Source organism: Ammospiza caudacuta, chromosome 4 (genome assembly GCF_027887145.1).
Source record: "Ammospiza caudacuta isolate bAmmCau1 chromosome 4, bAmmCau1.pri, whole genome shotgun sequence".
Taxonomy (NCBI): Eukaryota; Metazoa; Chordata; class Aves; order Passeriformes; family Passerellidae; genus Ammospiza; species Ammospiza caudacuta.
This window is the reverse complement of record NC_080596.1, coordinates 22,464,766-22,484,307: the sequence shown is the minus strand read 5'-3', so window position 1 is coordinate 22,484,307 and position 19,542 is coordinate 22,464,766. Positions and strand designations below refer to the sequence as shown.

General features: G+C 37.6%; 1 protein-coding gene across 2 annotated transcripts in view; it reads right to left on the bottom strand.

Moving 5' to 3' along the window:
- Positions 1-2,500: 2,500 nt before the first annotated feature.
- The window catches only part of EDNRA (endothelin receptor type A), a 33,053-nt gene continuing 16,011 nt past the window's right edge, over positions 2,501-19,542 (bottom strand). For both annotated transcript variants that reach the window (XM_058803093.1, XM_058803095.1), the window contains exons 3-8: positions 17,944-18,071; positions 12,182-12,380; positions 8,252-8,404; positions 6,336-6,469; positions 5,828-5,936; positions 2,501-4,504 (exon numbers count right to left, since the gene is read on the bottom strand). In XM_058803093.1, the coding sequence (XP_058659076.1) occupies positions 4,364-4,504; positions 5,828-5,936; positions 6,336-6,469; positions 8,252-8,404; positions 12,182-12,380; positions 17,944-18,071 (864 nt within the window). In that variant the 3' untranslated portion in view covers positions 2,501-4,363. The remainder of the gene's footprint in view (positions 4,505-5,827; positions 5,937-6,335; positions 6,470-8,251; positions 8,405-12,181; positions 12,381-17,943; positions 18,072-19,542) is intronic.

Sequence of the window (19,542 nt, the reverse complement as noted above, 5' to 3'; positions counted from 1 at the left end):
TTCCCACACTTGGACTCATGATAAGCTGTATTTCTTTTGGAGCCACATTTTAAACATGCCTGGATTTGGTATCTTTTTTTTTCCCTATGCAACGTGAGAGCTGTTTCTGGTCTGTGAACTTTTTATATTTTATGTCTTCTTTTACTCTGATTTAGGAGAATTGCCTTTATTTAGTCTTTGAAATAGTGAGGAGTGTAAATTAGGAATACTTTGTTGAGGCAATGCTTAGCAGCATTGATTGTATGAAAGAAATTTGCAAGGCAATGTTAGCACGCTGTCCCGGCGTTTCTTCTAATGAAAGTGTGTGCTTTGCCTCAGGGATATTTAAGCAGGCATCTCTTCATACAAATGCAGCAGAATTTGAATTTGTACCATGTCTTCTCACACACTGAAACCCATAAGGCTGCACAGAGTCAAATTATACGGTAACAAGATTGCAGTAAATATGTAACTGATGAAAGAGAGGCATATAAAAATAAAATATAGAATAAAAAGAAGCAGCAAGTAATTCCATGAGCAATGGAGCTTACAAATACTGGCTTCCAAGAATGTGTGGGTTGTGGTTTGATTCTCAGATGTCTTACAAGTTGCATGTTCTGATCAAGGCTTTTTCTACATCTGTAATGTTTGTAACATCTTTCTATCAAGTGAATTTGTTGTTGTGCACAAACTACATTTCAGAAATTTTCTGCATAGAGCACGAGTAGAATTTTGTTCTTCCTGCCGTCCTGCAGTTCTGGTGAAATTCTCTGTAGCTTCTTAAGGATGATAACTCTGTTCTGTAAAATTTATTGAAATTGCACAGGGGGGTTGATAGTGGGTTTGGAAGGATGGAGGTACAGACAGGTAAACACCTGAAACTGACTGTAGTCAAATCAAAACCAAACATATTTAGACATGAGGGTAGCATAGGTATCTTTTCTTAGAACCAAGCTAATAGTTTTGTCAGGTGAGATTTATGATGTACTTTTTTAATGCACAGGAGCTGGCTAGATCATGTCTGAAGCACAGAGTTTCATATGTAAATAAATAAATGCAGACATAGATATAAGTGAAAAACCCATGTATGCTGTCTCCTTGAAGTAAATAAGTATAAAATATACCAAAGAGGAAATGTTTAGTGAGGGAGTTTGAAAAAAAAAAGCATATTGAAAACAAAGAGAACAGCTGTATTCTAAAACTAAGTTAAGAAGTGAGACTGTCAATGAAACCTTACACTGAGTCGTCTGACAAAAGTTGGGAATTCTGAAGTCCACAAAAAAAAAGATGAATGTGACAGTTAAATGGATTTTGATTGTGATGAACAGACAAAAAGTTTATGAAGTTCATCTGAAGCTTGTGAATTAGACCCTGTTATCTGCAGAGAAAAGCTAGGCTTAGTTCAGTTGAGATTGATGCAAACAGCAGGATTAAAAATGTCTATAAAATAAGAAGAGAATGGAAGGATTCTTGTGGAAAGTTGTGCTGATGTAAAAGAGAAAGCAGCTTCTATGTGACACCAGAATTGTAGAATACTTTTGTTGGCCCTTTTGGAAAGTCAGCTTTTTTCAGAATTGAGGGTAGATACTGTACCAGGAGGAATATTTACCATTCTCAGTGTGAAGAAGAGGAGAGAATTAAAAAAGTACCTTGGGAAGTTTTTCAGAAGCATTTTCCCCTCATCTCTGCTGCTGCCACATCACAGCACCCTTTGTTCTTACAACTGGTTTGTGAGTGGGAGCAGCAGCCACCAGTAAAAATACAAAAAAGCAAACATGGCAAAAAAGAGTATGAGACCTCCCAGGACCTCACTTTCACTGTTATTTAAACTTTCTCTGTTCTTCCACAGGCTGGGGAAATGGAATGAGGGTCACCAGTTAGTTTTTGCAGGCTCTGATCACTAAGTAAGATCACTAAAATAATTCTAAAGGGTTCTAAAAAGTACCTCTCACTTCTTTTAGATAATTTATCCTCTTCTTTTCATTAGTTAAAAAGTTTTGTATTTTTTTATGCTGCTGCTTAGGTCAGTCAGCATTATGAGGAGTAGGAAATTAGTTTTTCCATCTAGGCTGAGGTGGTTTGAAGGATGCTTTGTGTGTCGTGTATCTCTGCCACATAATGGAGCAAGCTCTTGGGTTTAAGGCAATAGATGTTGGAAATGTTAATCCTGGAAGGAAAAATTTTAAATTTTCATGACTCACAGTTTGCATCAGTGCTTGTAAAGCATAGAAGTGACCCATTTCACAGTCTGAAACTTTTGCAGGTAGATGGGGCTTTTTGGTAGAAAAACACTAAACTGACCTAGATTGTCTCAATTGCTTACTGTCTTTTGTAGACAGGTAGAAGCATTGTCTCTGAGCAATCACATTACTGGTCTGAAGGTGCATGAAATTTTTTTGTTCATCTAGCCATCAGGTAAATAGCAGAAAAGAGGAATGCACACAAAACTTTCTCGTGCCTTGAAATAAAGGAGGAGCAATTCACAACTTAAATCCATTCCTCATGTATTTTTTCTGTTTACCTTTATCACCACCTCAATACATTCAGTCAAAGCAGCAGGGAAGATTTCAGGATGTAAAGAAATTCAGTAACTCAGTTTTCTCAAAGGAGAGCATTGTCATTCATTTACTATGATTTCTGATACAGTTTGAGGATGAAATGTTCTAAGTAAAATTCAGCCAAGTCTCATTCCATACCATGCTCTTAGGCTCTACCACAGAGCACTGTCAGAAGACTGTATTTAGGTTTATAACATATGAACATAGATTTATATGTATTTATACAGGCATATATGTCACGGAGACAAAAGCACACAAAAAATACACAAACCAATTTAAAGAACCTTTTTTTAAATATACTTCAGAAGATTTGTGTGAATGTAAACATTGGGGAAACTTGTGCAGCAGAAGTCACTGTAGGCACAAGCATTTTGACCTCTTAAATAGAACTATGCAGGATTCCATGTTTCACTGGAGAGGAAACGGATGTTTAAAAATTTGTGGAATTTTGATTACTGCTTCTTACCTTAGCACAAAAGATGCTATAAATTGCCTAACAGGTTTGTGCATGAAACATATTATAGATGACACCACACTATTGAGTTCTACCATTTAATGAAAGGCTACCTATTAAAAATTTTTATAGGCAAACTGAAATCTCTTGCCGTGTAGCCTTAATGGATGGAAATAATAAGGAAACCATCAGTTTACATATATGCAAGCAATAGCTTCTATATATTTTTAATAGCATTAGTATGGTTAACAATGCTGATAACCTATTAAACCCCATTAAAATCTTTGAGTGTTGTGTAAGACAGAACTCTGTAAGAAATAAGGCACAAAATATCCTTCTGCACATCCAACTCTTACGGACTTCCACATTTCCACATTCATTCTGACTGTAACATCATGTTCAAAATGTGAAAACAGAGTGCGCAGCTGCTCTGATAATAACCATATTCTCAGAATGCTGTGGACAGCTTTAATAAGGTATCACTATGTTCCACTGACCCTCAGCTTAGATTTAATGCAGCTATAGTCTAAATAGATTAAAAGGTTCATATAGTTTAAGAATTAACGTCAGGTTAATAAAAACACATTGTAAGGTGCCCATCTGTGAGCATCTTCCATTCTTTTTGCTGATACAGACTGTTTATTTTGTACAGAGCATTAGAATAAATAACACTGTATAGTACTGTATTATTAATACCTCTTTTTTTGGTATTAATCTGTGCTTAAGTGCCAAATGTTGATGCTGTTTAAATGGTCTCTTCCTATATTTGAATACTGAAGTGCTACAAATGTGAACTGCCCAGCTAATGTCCTAATCCATTGTAACATAGGCAGAATGCTGGTGTGGACCAAAACATTTTCTAACATAAACCTGAAAAACAGCAACAACAACAACATGCAAAACAAACTGGTGCATGGACTTTATCCACCACAGAAATAGAACTTAAAAGACAAATGGGCAGAGAGAAAATATAGTCACAGATAGATTCCATTTTGATATCTTCTCAAAAGTTCCAGAGTGATTAATTCGAGGTGACAATCAGGTATAAAGATTGCATTGTACCAGTCACAGACACTGGGCAGTTCCTGCCTGCTTCAGAAGAACAAAACCACCTGTATAGTTCAAGCCAGTTTTTTGTGTCATAATCACATCAATGTCCTTTTCAGAGGCAGAATTACCATCCAGTGGATCTCAGTTCACAGGACATCACAGCTACACTCACTCCATCTACTCAGTCACCTCTAGAATTAGGTACAATGGTGCACATGTCTGAATTCATTATGAAACAGTCACTGGGCTTCCTGTTGTAATAGCTTTGTAGTGACTTTTATTTTCCTGTTTCATTCTGAAATGGTGTAAGAGTCCTTAATTTTCAGTTTATGCTGTCTTTATGGCTGCTTCGGTCTGTATTGTGATTGTTTAGTTCTTGGTTTTTCCACTGAATGCTCGTTCCATTCATGGGCACTGAAGTCACCAAACTCTTAGACTGGGAGCAGCAACAGCAAAGACATGACTGAAAATGAATAATAAATAAATAAATGTTAAAACAAATCTCTCAGTTCTATGCAGATTGCCAGCCATATTTTTCATTCAGAAATGACAGATAACAGATTCTAGCTGAAGGGAGTGCTAGCTATATTCAGGGAAATTTTTATCCTGGAACATAAACAATTGCTGTGATTGAACATCACAAGTGCAGCAAATTAGACCCAGCCCTGTGCCTCTTATTTACAAAAAACTTTCACAGTGTGAAAAGGGAAATTTGTTTCACTAAGGTAAAGAGATTGAGAACTTACAGAATTCAATACATATTGTTAGGTGCTGGGTTGATTGGGTTTTCCCCTTCTTTATCATTGTACTTGACAAACTTAGGGATCAGCATGCTGCTTAGCATGGAAGAGAAAAAAAAGAAAAATTCCCCAGACCATGACGTAGGTCTCTTTTCACATCTTAGAAAAAGACAAAATTATTTTGGGAAAGGTTCAGTAAACATACTGAGGTGAACATCTTGCACAGTTAGGAATAGAAGCTGATTTCTTACTTATCATGTGAAAATGCTCCCTTAAAATATTTTGTAAATCTGAGCAGGCTACAGACAAACAGGTATTCCTTCCCTAAGGGTAACAATTCTTCACTTTTTTCTCAGTAGTTTGGATTCTGCCTGTTCTCAGACTTAAAGTTTAGTGGTACAGTCCTGTCATCCTTTGGTTTTCATTGCAGATAAAGCTATTTCAGTCTTCCATTTCATTAATTTCTTTACTCTTTTTTTTTTTTTTTTTGCTTTCTGTTGTTGCCTTTAATAGGTGGACAGGGACTTGCAGAAGCACATTGTCATGAGGAAATTATTTTGGCCTTAAAATATATTTGCATGTGTAGGAACTGGAAAAAGCAGGTAGAAGACATAACGCATATTTGACTGCCAAAGTCAACTCAGGTGCCTGATTTGGTGTTCAAGCCTGAAAATTTCAATCATTAATGAGATTGTTTATTACAAGCAGCTTGGTGTCATCAAGAGTGGAAAATTGTTGTCAAGCAAATTCTATTCCATGTGCATGTCACGTGCAGATAAATAGTATTTACAAGAGCATGTCTGTCTCAGTTTACACACATGAGGACTATGTCAAACTTATTTATTGGTTTAATATTTCAGATGAAGTGGATTGCTTCATCTTGGTAGATGTGCTATGTGAACTGAACTGCTAGCTGCTCAACCAGACAATTTGTATTCTTTCATTCCTTTGCAAGCCTCTTCTCCCAGCTGTTAAAAATAGATAACAGCCAAGTGGTTCAATACAGTGAGTAAACTGGACATAAAATCTTATCAAGAGAAGCTTACCTGGAAACAGTTTTTAAACTTCTTGCTCACAAAATACAGAGCTATGGGGTTTATACAAGAGTTCATGGTTGCCAGGTTGATGCTGATGTAATCCAAGGGCAGCAAGAAACTAGGAAAGAGGAAGACAAACTTTTAAACAGTTCAAATGATACAGAAGCATCTGTTTTCCTTGTGGTTACAGCCTCTTCTGCCACAAAAACTCATTCTCTCTTACTTAACTCCCTCAATCTAATCTTCCACCATGCCATGTCTATAATAACCTATCTCACATATGTTAATAACCTGTCTCACAGATGTTCAGAAAATCTAGAGCAAAGTTACTGAAATAATGATAAACAACATTTGTTGAGATTATGCTACCCCATTAAAACTGAAGCTGCTGAAAATGGGTGCAGCTTAAAATTAATAAACACCACAGTTGCATTGCACAGTGACTTTCCTCATAGAAATTCTAAGCATATAGCATTATATTTTTCAGTACAAAGTGTTGACATAGAAAATGAAGTACCTGAGCAGTTCACATCTGCTGGGATCTCTTTCATTGTATACCATTTTCTTCAAAATCCGGCTCAGATGGAGAGGGAACCAGCAAAGAGCAAAAATCACAACTAAACAGAAAACTGTCTTGGCAACTTCTCGGCGCTAGATAAAGGAGATAAGAGTGTATACTGAGTGCCCAATGCATCCTAGCAGGTGATTGTAGTTAGTAATGTTGGCAGAAAAGCCAGTACTACAGATAAATTGTAAAAAGTTTCCCAAAATGAAGCTTTCAGACTACCTGATGTACTACTCTTTTTTAATGGGGTTTGTCATGTTCTTGATCCTGGCCATCCTCAACAGAACCTGCTCATCACTGAGGCTGGGGCAGCTGGGCACACAGGTATTGGTACTCCTGGAATATTGTAGGATTCTCTCTGATATAGTGTTCTATAACGGGATACTGCCCAGTATCTTGATTTTGCTATGTGATCCTTACTGCGAGATCTTGATATTCTCAGGTAAGTAGTTCCTCTACAAACATTTCAGAAATTTCAGAAAAACAACTTAATCTTTTAATACTTAGGAAATAATTGCAATTTAATGGGTTTTTTATGTGGCTCTAGAGAGTTACAGATGTTTTCGTGGGATTTTTGACAATGCATACCAGCGGTGTTTGGTAGGCATGGGTTTGATAAAGAGAAGCATATGAAGGGGTAAGGATTCCATGTAATTAACAGTGACAAGGACTGCTAGGCTCTGTCATGAAAGAACTTGAAGTGAAATAGTGATTACAGTCTTGTTAGGCTTTGAATATGACTTTTATAGTTTCCTCTTTTTTATAATAGCAGCTTTTATCAAAATATTAAAATATTTGTGATTAGACTTTTATGTGGAGAAGTACATAGGAAGGAGGGAGGGAAGGAAGGAAGGGGGGCAAAAGGTGAGGGTTAAAAAGATAAATATTTTTAAATTGTGGCATAACGTCATGCCGCAGCAGCCAGTCTGAGAAGCTTAGTGGGCACTGCATTTTAGGACAGTGGATTGCCCCTCCTCCTAGTACATACCATTCTAGTTCTACTGGGTGGAGTAGCCTGTGTGTGGCCCTAGAACACACTGTGTTGCAGTCCCAGGGCCTGATGAGGGAAAAAAGTGGAGAATCTGCGCAAGGGGAGGATTTTCCAGTCAGCCTTGATCTGGAATGAAGCAGCAGAGGAGGAACCTCTGTGAGAACTCACTCTGATGCTTTAGGGATTCACATCTGTGAACATGGAAGTTAAAAGAGTGGAATTTGAAGGGCTGATATTAATGCAGGGGAAAAGCTCCAGACTCTTTTTTAAAGTTCAGTTAAGTGTTAAACATCAGCCAGCGCTGCCAAACCAGCAAAGAGACCCGGCGGTTCCATGAGCGACTTTGTTCTGTGATCATTTGTTTGCTCTGTTCTCCTGTTGCTCTTTTCAAAGCAGCTACAGCAGTGCTACTGCAACAGTGCAATAACCCTGAGAAGCAAATCCACTCTTTTCTAAACTAGGTTATTCTCCAATTGCTTTTTATATGGAACTACAGTTACATATCAAAGAGTGCCAAAAGGAGGGAGGATCCATGGAGTCCTATCTTTATAAAGAAAAAGAAACATTTTTGGCAAATCTTTGTAGTTAAATTTCAAAGCATTTAGCCAGTAGTGATTTGAAGTTAAAGAGAAGCAGGGCACAACAAGAAAAGAAAGAAAAGGGTTAGTTTCCTGAGCATACTGTCTTCAATGCCTCCTTATACAAAGATTTAGTCTTTTGTTCTAGGTTTAAATGAATGCCTTAACATCATAAATAACCCACATCCTCACTTTCCACTTCTGTATTTTACTGTATTCAGGTACTTTGAAATATTTCTAATGTAACCCACAGAGAGAAGAACAATATTTTCAAGCATTAGTGTTTCTAATATACTTACCTGCTTCAGGTGTTCACTGAGAGCAATTCTCAAGTTGCTGTTTCTTCTGTTTAACATTTCACAAGTCATTAGCGTATAAAAGATGGCAGTACATGCCAGCGGCATGCAGAAATAGAAACCAAACAGCCACCAATCCTTTGCATCTTTGTAAAACTGCAGAGAAGGAAGAGAGCAGATATTTTCTTATGATTGAATGCAAAATACCGCAGAAAGGCCTTGGAAAAGCCTGACAGCTGCTACACTGGTATCTGTCTGTTTGCTTATTGTTGATCTCTTTTTGACCAACATCAAAATAGGAATTGTGGGAGTATAAACATTTACAGACAGCCTGCCTGTACCTTTGTTGCAATCTGTCTCGGGTTGGAATTAATTGTTTTTGGTTGTACTTTCTGAACATTTATATTAATTCATGAAAACTGGAATACAGCTGCATGAAAAAGACCTGCCCAAATGTAGACAGTGTCAGTCTGAGATAATGAATCTTACTAAAAGCCTGTCTCAGGAAATGCCATTTACCTCTAAAGCTTCTGTCCTGATGCCAAAAAAGGAAAATTCAAAATGTCTTGTAAGTTTAATCACCTTTTGTTATCAGTGAAAAGGTTGGCAGTTGGTTTGCTTATGTACTGGGCAGATAGGAGCCACTTCATAAGTGTTTGTCTGATATGTGCAAAGCTTAGGGATGGCTTCCAGTGGTACAGTTACTTTTAACCCCTTCACTGCCATTTCCACCATTTGCCTTTTGTGACGGGACAGTGAGGTATTGATAGAATAGCAATACTTTGCTCTATGTAATTTTAAGTATTAGCTGTGATGTAAGCAGTGCTGTAAGTTAATAAATTTCTGTATTGTGGGAAATACTACATTTGAGAAAACATTTAAAATAGCCCTTTTCTGTAGAGGATCATGTTTTCAGCCTTCAGAAAATACTGTATCTTGGTTTTTAACTGTTATGCTCAGCCAAAACTATGTGCTGAAATATAGCATTTCAAACACTTCCTGTGTCTAGGTTATTAGTATAAAAGGGATGTGTCACTCTTTCCCCCAGCTTGTTTGTTCTTAGAGGATGTGCTCTCGTAACATCACAGTTCCCACACCAAATGTCAAAATTCTTATGCCTGAGGATTTTATGACTCTTGTTTGAAAAACTCAAACTTTTGACATTTTGTTTACATTTAAAACCAAATAGCACTACACTTCGAAAGATGAAAAAAAGTCGATACAATTCATATACTGGTGTTTGATGATGTTACTTTAAAAATCTACTTCAGTTACATTATGAAGTTGATTTACTAAGAAAAAGGGAATGCTTTTGATTTTTTTACCTCTGCCCCAACACAGCTGCATGCAGAATTTGCTAGTTTAGATTATGCTGCTGGTTTCTGGGCCACAATCCGACCTCACTCTGGGACGCTGTGTTGTGTTGATTAACTTGTTTCCTCCTCCTCATTAGCCTCCTCTCCTCCCTGAGAAGGGGGTGCAGTCTCCTGCATAGCTGCACTTTCCTTGGGGGCAGAATTTCCCCCTCTGGGAGCAAAGATTTTGCCAGCAGAAAACCAGAAAACAATATGCCTGATATTTGAGGAGTTTGCACTGAGGGCAAATGTAATTACTGCTCCTTCTGCAGAGCACAGGATTACAAATACATGGAGACAATTATCTTTTCCATGGCAAATTCTTTCAAGTCAGCCTGGAATCATGTTGGCTGGGCAGCACAACAAAATGTGTACTACGTGAATCCATTCCATGTTTGCAAGGAAAACTTTGTGTCCTACCAAAAGTGTTCCAGGCTCCATGAGCATTGCCTGTTGGTCAGGAAAACACACGAAAGGTCTGTGTCACAGCCCTGACCAATTCATCACTTCTGGATGAGGAGTTGGCCTCGTGGAGTAACAAAACCTACTCTGAAATGTCTGTAAATGATTAATTGAGGAATCTGAGTTTCACAAAGCTTACATCAATGCACAAAAATGGGTTGATTGAAGAGAAGTAGACATTCTTTTGTTTGTCTTGAAAACCCACATGGAACTGGTTTTCTACAGGAAATGTGCATTTTAAACAAGTTTCCTAGTGCACTTGGCCTCTTGGGAATCATGGTCTAGCATGAATATTTTAAATCCTTAAAAGATAGCTTTAAACATGAATAAAGCTCCTATTAAAAACAGAAGTTAATAACAAATCCTTCCTGAAGTTTAGTAATTGTTTATTGTGGTGTTTGTGGTAGTAAATACTATAGTTAAGGTTAAAATGGTATTTCCACTTTAATCTCATGTTTGTACTTGCTTGCAACACATTGAAACACAAAGCTCTCCATTTTGACTGACATATCCAACATTTACTCTAAACTTGGACAATAACTCGGTTTGTTTCCTTAAAAATCAAACTGCTGTGGGAAGATTGGCACTTCTGAATTATACTGAGCCAGTAAGAGTTACTACTTCCTGCTAGGAAAACAAACCAAGCTATTCTACTTAGAACATTAGGAACAGAACAGTAATCATTAGAGTTAGCATGTCTATGGAAGACCTGAACTATAATGGTTTTGAGAAAAGGGAAAACTGTTCTTTTTCTTAGGGAAAAAGGAAGTGAAAGTTGTCCAGGCACATTTGAGGAGAAAAACAGCTATTAGAGAAGGGGAATTTTGCTGCAGTGTGTTATTCATAAATCACAGTCTTTTAACTACAGTTTCTACTGTCATATAGGCTGTGGAGTCAAGAAACAAAAATATATTAAACTCTGGGAAATTCCACTCCATCTTTACCTGCATTAATTATTTCCATTAGGAAATTCCTTTTGTCTTCTCTTTCAATTATTTCATGCTCTTTTGGCCATCCCTATAGTCTGTGTAACCCTACCACAGTTGGGGGTGTTCCTCTGAAAAAGTAATCACCCACACTTTTTATTTTCTAAAATTCCTTGCTCCACTTTACATTATCCTTCCCAATTCTAAGCAAAGTCATGTTCTGGTCCAATTAAAGGAGAAGCACCAGACATTCAAAAAAAGAAACTTATACTCTATTATGAAAAATTCTAGTCCAGAAAAAAATGCTGGGTTTTCTCAAGACTGAAGACCTGGTGCTATCTGCCTTCTCTGCAACAGACCAGAATATTGCTCTTTAATTACTGGATGAATGGTACCTGGCCTTTCACTGTAATCAGAAATTTAAAATAATTAAGATATTTTCTCATTGCAGGGCCATGTGGAAAACCACTATGGCCCTATGCAGTAATCTATTGATTTTGTAGTGACTTCTCACCTGAGCTGCTTTGCAGAAGTTGATGTGGGTATTGACAGCTGTTAATCTGCAGGAGCACAGAGGGTGAGGGGTGGGAAACGTGCCAAAGCAGCCTGGAGTGTCTCAGGCCCTCCTCTTGCTCCTGAGCTGCTGTATCTAATGGCAGCTAACACTGCACAAACACCTAGCTGGAGGTGTGGGACTGTCAGCTTTGTAGTCATGATTCCTTGTAAACTAAAGGATTATTTTTTATTTGACTTTAATGCATGTAGCATGGCCCCACCCTTTTCTTTGTGTGCCAAGAGAGCTGACTACTGCATACAGAAGGATGACTAATCATGGTAAAACACGTGTTTTGACATTTACAAGCTCACAGGTGTTGTACCTTGAAACTCAAAACTTTTTAAGGCTCTGGCTACCCTGATACATCTCTTGACTTTTAGCAGGTGTGAATTGGAAATGTCTGTAGTAAGAATCTTCAGTAGCAAACAAATAAAAATGCAGTAAAGCCCGATTTAATCTCTCTGGCTGAACACAGAGAAAAGTCACTGTGAACATAGGATCCTCTTTGCACCAATACACATTAGAATACATTTTGCAGTTTAATGCATGAATAAACTCTATTATCATCTGGTATCTTAATTGTCTAACCCACGTACTGTGGGTTCCAAAAAAGAGAAGACAGGATGTTACTCACCAACATGAAATCATTTGTAGGTTTGAGCATGCAGGTAACATAACTTGCATCCTTGTATTTGAAAGGTACCACAGCAAAGCCAATTGCTTCTGGGATGGCCAGTATGAAGGACAGAAGCCAAATGGAGAAAATTTCAATAGCAGTGATCATGGGGATTCCAATCCCCTGTACACGGCTCCAGGATGCAACTGCTCTGTACCTGAAAGAGACACGTGTTACTTTCCAGCCCGTGGTTTCCTTCTTAAAACTTCATGGTTCAGTGTCATATGGCAAGTAAATTCCTAAAGCTGACATCTGAGACTTGTATTACTTGTTTTTTTCTGCCTATTGCAGGGCCTCTGGCAGCTATCAACTTACCTGGGCCATAACAGGGCACATGGAGGGCTGGAGAGCAGAGAGCCAGCTGCTCCTGTTCTGCTTGGCTGTGGGATTGTGTGGAATTCTGCTGGGTGGACTGCACTGATGACTTCTAATCAAAGTAGGCAAGGTTTGTGAGGACAGACTATGTCTTTCACTAAAGAACTGCCATAACAGAGGGAAAAAAGCTCCCAGGCACACAGCCATTCTAACAGATACAAAGCATCCATCTCCTTCAGCTACCTCAGCTGTGCAGCGGTGCTACCCAAAGCTGTCAGCTTCCAGGCAATGAAACACCGGGAAAATATTCTTGATGAAGTGTAAATGCATTTGTTCTGTTTATACAGTTCAATGAACTGAGAGGATCTTTCTTCTCTAGTTGTCTCTCAGTTTTCAATGAACTTGAAGAAATTTATTAGCCTTGAGACCTCAATCTCTCTGCCAGCTCTGGTTAGAAGGTTGTAAAATTATTCAGACAGATAAGCATAGGATACAAAGTGCAATCCAGTCTATAAACTAAATTTTCAGTAATAGATTTAACTGTTGTCCTACAATTACTGCAGTAAACTAATTGCCTAGCATTTCCAACAATTTAGCAAAGACAGAATCAGTGGAAAGAACCAATATTATTTTTGATCTTGTAATAATCTGAAATTCATTCTGGAGAGCTCTCTGTCATTAATGAAGTAACAGCTTCTGGACTGTTAATGATGTAACTGTTCTGAACTTATTTTGTTTTCTTAAAATAATAGCACCTTTCTGTTTGGAATGATAGTGCTGCATGGGTATATCATGGCATCCACTGATGAAATAATCTTCTTTGGTTAAGGATAAAAAAGTCAAGATAGATTATTTGTCTGCTTAAAAAAATATCATATTAAGAAGGGAAATACTGGATTTGGAATTTTTTGGGATCACAGAATCACAGAATGAACTAGGTTGGAAAAGACATTTTGAGATCATCAAGTCCAACCCAGATGGAAGGAATGAGGAGGTTCCGATGGGGAAAAAAACATTTTTTGAGTGCTACAGGACCTAGGCTACAGAGATCAGGAAAATTTGGTTATTGAAAGGCTTTCTAAGCCCTGCTTTAACCAATACAGTAACACTGGATTCACACACAAGTAATTTCTTCTGATTTTTTGTATCACATCCTCTTTTTAGTTTGGAAGCGTGCTTATTAACTAAATGGAAGACTTGGGAATTCCGTCCTCTGTAACCTCAGTGTTAGGGGAATGACAATGCCTGAATGCAAATCCAGGCTTAAGCCCCTCACAAAAACTTCAGCAAGCATTGTTACCCAATATCACTGGCAAGTGTCAGGGGCTGCCATCACCCCTGCAGAAAACAGACTGGAAAGCTTTGCCTTGATATCTACAGCAGTGTCGTGCACAGCACAGTCACAGGGGAACTACAGACAGGCTCTCCAGGCTCTCAGAGCATCATTTCTACAGAAATGTGTGTAGAAATACTTCCAGCATAAAAAAGCAAACTACAGTTTGGAATTGCACATTAAAAATAAAAACACCATCTAAAAAGGCATCCTTATCTTCCAAGAATGTGGAAATGGGAGGTCTCTGAGATTAGAATTCTGAGACTATCTAAACAAATTGAATTATAGTGGGAGAACTAAAAAAGAAATATCCAGTATCTAAGCTTCTTACAAATATCCATATTAAAATCCAAATTTAATTTTAAATAATTTTTCTGTCATATTTCTTTTTGCCAAATATTGAATTCTAGCTTTCATCACCAAATTAAATATTCATTGAAACTTAACCTTTCACACAAATGCTCAAGTATTTGTGAACTTTGGAAATTTAACAATCAGTTCAAAGTTTACTTTCTACAGACTGGCAATTTTGCAATCATTTCTGTCAGCTGCACAAGGTACTATCCTATCCTTGACTGACTGATGCTGCTAGCAAACAGGGGCTTGTACACTGTATATATTTTTCAAGTAGCAAATGTAAAGCTTGTTTTATGTTACCTCTGGAAATATAAGAGTAACAAACAATGATTTGCAAACTGTGAATCTAGTTATTTGCTTTCTTTCATTTCTTTTGAGTTACATCTGTTTTGCACATGAGGAGATCACTATGCATAGTGTAAGGATTTGGGTCCTGTATGTATTTTACTGGGTTTTTTTTCACTTTGCAATTCAAATAACTCTCAAATAAGGGATTGTTAGCTGAATATTTTTATTAATATTTTCAGCTAAAACATAAGAAGCTCAGTAATTGGATCAGAATTTGCTGAATGTGCATTAAGCTGCAATTAGTCTCTTTACTCACTGCTGTAGGAGTGATTTGAAAAATAGTGGTAGTAATAATAATTTTAGTAGTAATAATTTTTCAGGTGGGTGTTTTGTGGGTTATGTAATACAGAGGATCTTTGTCTAGCCACAAACCTCCCACAATCAAGAGTGAGAAAGTACTGCAGGGTTTATTTCCCTCATACTTGGAGAACATAGGATGTCTGCCAGGGACTTGACATAAAATACGTGCAAATGCATTGCATTTAATTCCTCACTCTAAACTCTGTGTGAGATTTGTCTAACTTTCCTTTTGTTCTGTTTATTTCCCTCTTGTCTCCAATCATGTCTAAAATCATGTTTGCTTTTTTCCCCAGGTCCCTTCCTGTCCTCTCCTTGATGTTGTGGCCCCTCTTCTCACTCCCTTTTTCATTTTCAACTGCTCATGCATGTGCTGTGTATTTGTACACATACACACAATTAAATATTTTTCACTCCTATCCAGTTATAACATGCTTAAAGCATTTATTTCAGAAGGACATCTTGTCTGGATCTGAGAACATCAGTGGGTGCTTTTGTTCCCCGGTTCCTTTTAACTTAGATTAGAAATTAGGTGTTAATTAGAAAACTAGGTGTTCAAATGGCCCTGTCACATAACAAGTGTCTGTTCTGTGAGTATCATCAGCCCTTTGTAAGAGTGAAAAGCAGTGCGGGAAACATAAAGGACAGGATCAAGCATGTCTGAAGCAGCCAGTGTCAAGATGAGTGCCAGGACAGTTCCTAAATGTCCCTGCTGTTGCTGATACAGAACTGTTCTGCTTTGTTATTAGCACCACAGCTGTTCTTCATTTTATGCAACTATCTTCATATAATAAAGCTCTTGGGATTTTATTTTAGTGGCAAAATCTTGACTTGTCTCATACACTTACTGTGAGTTGGCCCAGATAAAAATATCTACTTTAGGATTACTGTTCTATGCGCTGTGCTATGCAGAGGAGGCAAGAAGAGAGTGTATGCACGTGAAATGAGATCCATAACTTCACTTTTCTTCTTCAACCCATTTCTTCATCAAAATCATTATGCCCAAGACATAAGCAAGAGTAAAAACTCAGGCAGGAAAATATCCTTCCTCTTAGTCACACTCAGGCACTGTTTGGAAAAAGAGTCACACTATCTATCGTCACCATCGTGACCTGGAGTTTAAAAACGCCTGGGGGGCATCTGAGGCAACTTCAAGTGGGCTTCCTCCGAAGGGTGAATGACTGGCTTTCTGCCGGCCTCTTAAAACCCTCTCCACATGTGAGTGGCCATTGTTCCCCTTGGGCATGCACAGTTAAACCTTAATGCACTGTCAGGGCAAGTCACTCCAGGCAGTAGTAATGAGGCGAGTTTCACAATAAGATGTAGTTAGCACAGGGATTTTCCTGATAGGAGAAAAAAGAATCCTGTTCTAACTTAAGGCTGTAGTCTGCAACAGGGATAGAGAGTCAACAACGACTGAAAATATGGAGCTCTGGATTCACTCTACCGATTAACTCCATCTTTTATGTGCCATAGAATGCAGTATATAGAGGCCCAAAATAATTATAAACAAGATAATTTTCAGGAGCTTTTTAAAAGCAAGAATTAACTTGCCCATAGACCAGAAACAGTCCAGCTGTGACAGCACAGTGTTTCATATTTACTCATTTTCCATTCTAGAAAGCAACCATTAGCTGATGTGGAATTCTGTGCCCTACTTCCAGTGTCCAACCTAACTTATTGAAGGTGCTCTGCGCTCTCATGGGGATTGAAGCTAGATTCAACTCTTGTTAGCCAATATCAGAATCTGGCTCTATACATCTGTTTTCTAACACACATCCTCTGCAACCACTTACGAGAGTAGCAACAGATGATAAAGAATATGTCCTTGGCAAAGTGTCTAAGCTAAGGGAGGAAATTAAATAGTCTGAGTCTGATCCCGTACCAGATTTTATACTCAAATGGAAACAGGATTTGGTTGTTGTGAGGATTAAGAAATCAGTCCTTGTAAAAAAAATATATCTACAAAATGGTAGCTTCAGCTGAGTTAGTTCCAAGTTATAAAAATGTATGTGACAGTGGAACTTCATCTAGTGAAACTGCAGTTGTCAGAATTTATCTAACAAACTGTCTGTTTCATGTGCTTGATCTATGATTTATTCCTTAGAGTGATCCATGGGATTTTATTTATGGTGGACAGATATTGTTTGAGAAATAGAATTGGTTTTGTAGTTCTCAGACTCAAAAAATGGAAGTAGAACAGTTACCTGTATTACCTTTTAAATTTTTTTTTAAATTTCTTTTTTTAATTATGGCTTTGGCTAATGAGGTACTAATGCAGTAAGGAAATGTATTTTAGCTATGAATACTACCAAATGATTATCCACTGCAAACCTTATATATCAGCTTTTTCTTTAAAGCCAAACCAAAATTAATTTTAAAGCTTCTTGCATCCCTGTACTAATACACATACTGCATTTTATTTAACAGTATTTTCTGTATTTAGGGGTAATATCCCAACTGATATTTTGGAGTAGAACACAATCAAGTAACTCAAGATATAAAAGCAACTTTTACAGAGGTCAAGTGTTCATCTGCTATTGCATTTTATGTATTAAGAAAAAATAGCAGAAGCATTAGTTTTCAAACTACTTATGTATCAAAGCAAGTTTCCAACATATTTTTCAGTAGAGCTCTATTAGTTTTGAAAGTTATCAGAATAAACCCTTGTTTATTGTCCATAGGCAGTGAGTTGGAAACGTAATTTTTAAGCCTAAATATTATGATCTTGTTCAAATACAAAAAACCCCCCCTGAGTTCATATGAAAGAAAGAAATCTGAATACTGAGTCAAACCCCAGTAAATTGTTGTCTGGTAAAAGAAGGTGAAATAATGCTTTACCAGAGCTTTTAAATACTTTTAACAAACATGTAAGGTTCATTAGCCCAGGGACTTAATATTATACTTTGAGCCCCAAATGTGACGCTTGGCATTAGCCAGAATATAAAGACCAGAATCTAAGTTATATCTGTATTGTAATCTGCCTGCTAAGAAGACCATGCTTAGTGCTCCCAGATTTAGGAAATCTGCACGTGCAAGAACAGTGGCAAAAGAGTAAAACATACTGTACCTGTCCACACTAAGGGCACACAGGTTAAGGACTGTGATTCCCACTGATGCCTTCTGGATAAAGGGAAGGAATTTGCAAAGAAACTGTCCAAATTCTGTATTTCCAAAAGGCCACTTCTGAGCGAGGAGCTAAAGAGAAGATACAAAGTAATCAGAATATTTAAACAGTAACCTAGCAAGTATGCCACAATTGTAGTTATTTCCTGTCTTAGACGCAGCCAAAGTAACCTTGAATTCTCCATAACTCAAGCATATCCTTGGTACTGAGTGGATCTGGGAACTAACTGCTACTGTGGAAGCACAGAAGGTGGAAGTTTACATAAAATGTTGACCTCGTGGTGTTGCAATAGTAAATTGCACTGTTGAAATTTTTTTTTATTGTTGTGAACCTGCCAGCAGTCCTGAACAATGAAAATCCAACTCAAGCCTGTCATAAATGGTTGTGATTGCCGTGTCCCAGAACCAGGAAGTCACAACATAACTCGGGGTCCATAATGAAATACCTCAGAGCCAAGTCCTGGTGCTGCACGCAAGTAGATTCTTGTCATCATAAATGTACCATTGTGTAACTCATGGCAACATCAGTGCCAGACTCTGAGGAGTGTGAAGAAAACACTGTGCAGGCATAATTTTTTCCATATTGCATTTTAAAGGACAACCATGCAAACATGTGGGCTTGTGCTTCAAGGCAGCAGAAAGGCATCCATTGGAAAGATGGGAGTGACTGAGGCTTAGAGTAGTGTTTCCAAGGAGGCATTTGCATAATAAATATTAATACAGTGATTCATGGGCACAGTTGTGAAGAATTAGCATGTAAGTCGTAATATTTCTAGCTATAACTGTTAAAGCTTTGAACTTGTATTGGAACTGGGCTTTGATAGCAAGGGTACACACAAAATACAGGACACAAAATTCTTCAGGGTAATCAAATCTACAATTCGCTGCAGAGTCGCAGAAGATCACCCTTTACATGTGCTGATAGTGAACTGGCAGATTACATTCAATATAAGAAAGTGTCATAAATGAAAAATTATTGAGTCCATAGCACTGAGCCCTAATTTAGCTATTTTAACGTAAGTAAGGGATATTTCAGCCCTTATGAATAGTTCTATTGAAAAACAAAGTCACTAAACCTCCTCACTCTTGCACTACCGTTTTGTTCATCTTCTTTTCTAAGTCTCTGCTTCTGAGACTTTCTTAGCAATAGGATGTTCATGTTTTGAGAGTTAGCTTTTCAACCACAAGGACTAGAAGTATTTTTTAGTAGAAGCTTAGATCCTCAGACACACTTATTTGGTAAAAGTGGGTGTGTTCTAGCTGTAGAATTAGAAAAACAAATTCTGATCGTAACTCAGGACTATAGTATTCAAAGCAAACATTTTATTTATATTTAAATTAATGTTAAATTGAAGTATGCTAATAATCACTACCTTTAGCAACACAAATGTTATCTGTGGGAAGTTCAAATTCTGTCTTTATCTCAGTTAAGGTAGGTGTTACCTTTCTGGTTTTTCATACCATGAGTTTTTCAGAGAACTTTGCTGTAGTGTATAGATGTTTATCACAATATTCTACCTTAGTAGGAATTAATCTTCTCCTC